The sequence below is a fragment of the Acyrthosiphon pisum genome, chromosome A1 (assembly GCF_005508785.2).
Source record: "Acyrthosiphon pisum isolate AL4f chromosome A1, pea_aphid_22Mar2018_4r6ur, whole genome shotgun sequence".
Classification (NCBI taxonomy): Eukaryota; Metazoa; Arthropoda; class Insecta; order Hemiptera; family Aphididae; genus Acyrthosiphon; species Acyrthosiphon pisum.
Genome location: NC_042494.1, coordinates 43700345 through 43705500, shown reverse-complemented (window position 1 = coordinate 43705500; position 5156 = coordinate 43700345). Strand labels below are relative to the sequence as shown.

Sequence of the window (5156 nt, the reverse complement as noted above, 5' to 3'; positions counted from 1 at the left end):
TTCGGTTTTGTATATCGGTTTCTAAAGTATTTTCAGGGGGCTATGTCGTCTATACAATTATCATTCTTTGTTTCGTACCTATTGTCAATTGTCATATATAGTATTTGCTAGTAACTTTAATTTATGTCATTACTATTTCTAAAGCAAATAATAATTTTGCGAATAATGAAATATTTGTCAACAAAATTAATTATGATCTCAATTTTATTATGATTATTGATTATGCGTATTAATGGAATTTACGTATTTAAAAACACGTCGGTTAAAAAAAAAATAACGGTTTCTAATTTTTTCAGATTTCGGTTTTGAATTTAATACCGGTTTTGAATTTTTCACGGTTTCGATTTTGAATTTAATACCGGTATCCAATTTATTTCGGTTTCGGTATTAAATTATAATACCGGTATCCAATTTTTTCCGGTTTCGATTTTGACTTTAATACCTAACCGGTATCCAATTTTTTTCGGTTTCGGTTTTAAAACGGTTTATAACGGTTTCTGAAATCGGTTTTGAAAACGGCTTCAAGCCCTGGAAATAATGCTTCGACTTTCAACTTCAGTATTTTGTTCAATGGGAAAGTGAATCTAGTTGGTGCATTGGGGAGGTCAAAAGTAAACATTTCACAGTAATTTTTAAAAACGCTAAGAAAAACAAAAAAAAAAGTTAAGAAAAAATGGGAATTTTCACGCAAAATCGGTTTTTGACAAAATCCGACAAAATTTTTTTAGTTTTTTTTTTTTATGAATGACAATAAAATTATATTTGTCGCGTAATAAAGCTTGACAATTTAAAACAAGGCTCTTAATATAATGTTACAATGAAATTTGAAACATACATTTTTTATGAGCTTTTAAACTTATATGGTAAATTAACGAATTCCCATATAACATTTTAATGGAAAATTACCAACAACTTTTCTTATATTCTAGAAAATTACGCTATTTATAACTAAGATATTATATTCATGGTTTTTATTAATTATTTGATTTTAAATTTGATTTTCATACAAGTATGCTAGGATGACCAAGCCCGGATTAAGACATTTTGAGGCCCAGGAGCCAAAGTTTAAATGAGGCCGCTGTACGAAAAAAAAATATTAATGTATACCAGGGTAAAGTGACTAGCCGACGTCTTATGAAAGTACCTATACCAAAAATTATGAAGAAATACCCCTTAAAGATTGAGTCTAACTTTTGTATTATTTAAGTTATAGGCAATTAACTTGTTTTTATCAAAACCATACTTATCACGCATTTGTTTATGTATCTTAAAAAGTTTTCAACATTTTGATGTAATTTTTTTTATTTTAAAGCTATTAATTAATATAACTATTAACCGATATACGCAATTGAACTAGAAATTAGTTAATTATTTTTATTAAATTAAAAAAGTAAAAAAAAGTTGGCAAAAATAAGCATTTTTTTAAAGGAAATCGTGTATTATTCCAAACAATTTATTACTTTGTATGGGTTTTTTGTATATGTTTATTTTGTTTATACTAGTTGATAGGACAATTAAATAGCTTTAAAATAAAAATAAAATGACGTCAAAATGTTGAAAATATTTGAAGATACATAAACAAATGCATGATACGCATGGGTTGATAAAAAAAGTTAATTGCCCATAACTAAACAATAAAAAAGTTAGACTCAATCTTTGAAGGGTATTTCTTCATCATTTTTGGACTTTTGGTATACTTTCATATGGCGTTGGCCGGTAACTTCACCATGGAACACATTTTATATTATTTATAATAGGTACCTATTATAATAAATATAATATATAGATATTAGGTATTTTTTATTTTTTTATAGCAATAAATAATGAATAATGTATCACTTCATTTATAAATTATAATCATCGATTTTTTTTTTAGGTGATTTATACAATGTTATATAGCCTATAACGAAAAAAGTTATGGACAAATCAGAGGCCCCTAAATAAATTCCAACTATCGAGCCCCGGGGCCATGGCCCCCCTGCCCCCCTTAGTCCGTGCTTGAGGATGACACAATGCTTCCGCTTATAATCATTTTTCATATGCAATAATTTATCATTGAATTCATTTATTACACATCCATTACAACGACATGCTCGTCGCTAGGTACTCGCTCCACAACTACTGTACAGCTCTACAGCAGAGCGGTATACCCACTTGTCCACGTTTCATATGACATTACTCATTTGTAAGTTGTATTTATACATAAAATATAAATTGTCTTTTATGTGTTAAATATACATATATTATAATATAATATAATACAGTAATACCTATTAAATATTTTATATAATCCAAAAAAATATCTAATTATATCAGAACTTAGCGTGATTCATCAAAATTATAATCGTGATCCACTTTTGGGTTATGACCCACAGATTGGGAACGTCTGATCTTCTATAATTAGGTGAAAATATATATATTGATGTTGTCGAAAACTGGTTTTACATACGTCATTGTAAAATAAGTCTATACATTCATCGCTCCACTCAACATTTTAAAACATAATACAAGAAATATTCAGTGTTCATTCGGTTTTCCATAAAAAAAGGAATTTATTGTGTATTAAAATATATATTATATTATTATATTATTGTATATTATTCTGAATTATGTTTTAATAACTTCAAACAAGATTGAAATGTTTGAAACTATAATTGAGTATGTCATGCCGATGTTATAAATTTTTTGTATCTATATGAATTATTATATTTTTATTAAGCTTTCAAATGCACAATACCAATATTCTCTTCAATCTTGTATAGTTGTGTATCGATATAATTACTGTCGGTACAGCAGTTTTTAAAATGTTTGTCTTCAATAATAATATATATAGGTTACTGTAGAATAAAAATAGTATAATCCAGGTGAATCCATCAATAGGTACCTTGATGTTAATAATAGGTTTTATATTTAGCCATTATCTCAATCAGTCATTGAATATTACAAATAATATATCTGATATTAAACACTAAACACCATAATATTTACAATTTACGTAAATAATATTGTTGGCTTTCACGCATCAGCAAATTGTGTACCTACCTATACAACCGATTAGGATGTTACAGATTACTCCCTTCTATATTTTTGACATGTCTATCTATCTACGCAATACACATATACAACTACAGCTGTTCTAAATAATGTATCAGTTGTTGTTTGACGCCCATAATCATTGGTCGACGTAGTCGTGTAGTTTTTATAGCAAATATAAATATATACGAGTTCATTTTAAAACAAAAATGGATAAGTGGAATGGAAAAGTTGCTGTAGTTACGGGTGCTTCTTCTGGAATCGGAAAGGAGACTTGTAGACAACTGGTTGAAAATGGAATGATTGTCGTTGGTTTTGCTAGAAGAGAAGATAAACTTCAGGTACGCTGTAGTGGCAAATTAAATTAATGTGTTAGGTTTTTAGCGGACATTTTTTTGTGAAATTAATTAATACTCTGTGGCATGCGTGAGTTGCATGTGGAATTTTCAGTGTGGCTCTGATCATAACGACAGGGCCGTAAATGCGACTGCGACTTGCGTGCATGGAACATTGGTCGGGGACTCACATTTTTTTCATCGTACATTCGTACATTACGTATATCATTATACTTAACACATTATGTGCCTACCTACTAGTTTCTAATGCTTAAATAATACACAAAACACTGTAAATTAATCGAGACTTCTGCATTTAATTGAGGGGCCCCAAAAAATGCTTTTATATACGACCTTTCATGTTTCAGTCTGACACTGAATTTAATGTCTTAGCATCAAATTTGTAGGGATTAGAGTCGTACAAATAGATAACAGACCATTTTAGATTCGGAATTGAGTGATATAAAGTTGTATACATAGTCTTACAATTTTTATAATGATATGTTTTTTTAAAATTTTTATTTTGTGACTGCATGAAGATACTTCTTTCAAGTAGAAATAATGATTCTATATTAAGGGTGGTTATAACTATAGTGATAAAAAAAAAGTAAGAATATGAATTCTTATAAATGAATACTCAACTATATAAATACATTAATAAATAACATTTTTAACGAAATATTTAAATAAGAATTTTCTATGCAAATGATATGCATTTTTAAAAATGTCGGTCTTTAGTGCTATTTATAACCATTTGACATTTTCGAATTTTTTTATTAATTTTTTAATTTATGTACCTACCTATAGAAAAATTATTGTTGGTTAGGGAACAATGAACTTCAAACTTAATGCCAACCTTAATAAATTGTTTTTACTGTTATAAAAAAAATGTGAATACACAGTCGTAATTTTTTTTAAGAGGACGCCACACCTGCATGTGTTGTCTCTGTCTTACACACGTACGGCATAGCAAATTTTCGTTTGCTAGTTGCAATAGGGTGTGGTCAGTTTTGATATTTGAGTGAATTGACCTATATTATCAACATTTTAAGTAACAATATTATCTGTGTTCTCTCGTTGGGTTTTTCCGATATTTTAATTTTTAAGTGAGTTATGAATAGGTAAAACATATATTAGTAATATGTAATATATTTATAATAGGTAAAACATTTGAAAATGCTCATAATTCACTTAAAAATTAAAATACCGTAAAAAACCAACGAGAGAACACAGATATAAATATTGTTACCTAAAAGTTTGATAATAGGTCAATATTGACTCTAATATCAAAACTAACAGCACGCACTATTGAAACTCACGAACGAAAATTATGCCGTCCGTGTATAAGACAAAGATAACACTTGGGACGTCCTTTTAAGAATCTTAAATTCAAATGTTGACAAAATTCGTTAAAATCACGAAAATATGTAAATTCTTTTATGGTTAAAAATTTATTAAATTTTAACAATTATGAATTAATGTTTGAAAATTTAAAATAATGTTTTATCTCGTTCTGACTGTACAATATTCATAATAAATATTAAATATTAGACATAGTTTGCATGTATTCCTGTTTCACTGTTATATTATATACAGGCACGTAGCCAGGATTTTATTTATTTATTTATTTTTTTTTTGGGGGGGGGGGGGGGGGGTCGAAATAAATTTTTTTTTTGATAAAGGTAGATTAACCTATAAGGAATCTTGTATTACATTTTAAAATCTTAGTTCTAAAAAGAAAAATTTTTACGAATTATTAACTCAAAATAATTTGCTAATTTTCGTGAT

The 5156-nt window shown here is 27.9% G+C and overlaps 1 protein-coding gene across 3 annotated transcripts in view; it reads left to right on the top strand.

Annotated features, from left to right (window-relative positions):
• The first annotated feature begins 3138 nt into the window (after window positions 1-3138).
• Window positions 3139-5156, top strand: part of LOC100168880 (dehydrogenase/reductase SDR family member 11-like) — a 9853-nt gene continuing 7835 nt past the window's right edge. Inside the window, exon 1 of one of the 3 annotated variants that reach the window (XM_008179948.3) lies at window positions 3139-3374. In XM_008179948.3, coding sequence (XP_008178170.1) covers window positions 3243-3374 — 132 coding nt within the window. In that variant the 5' untranslated portion in view covers window positions 3139-3242. 3 annotated transcript variants of the gene reach the window in all.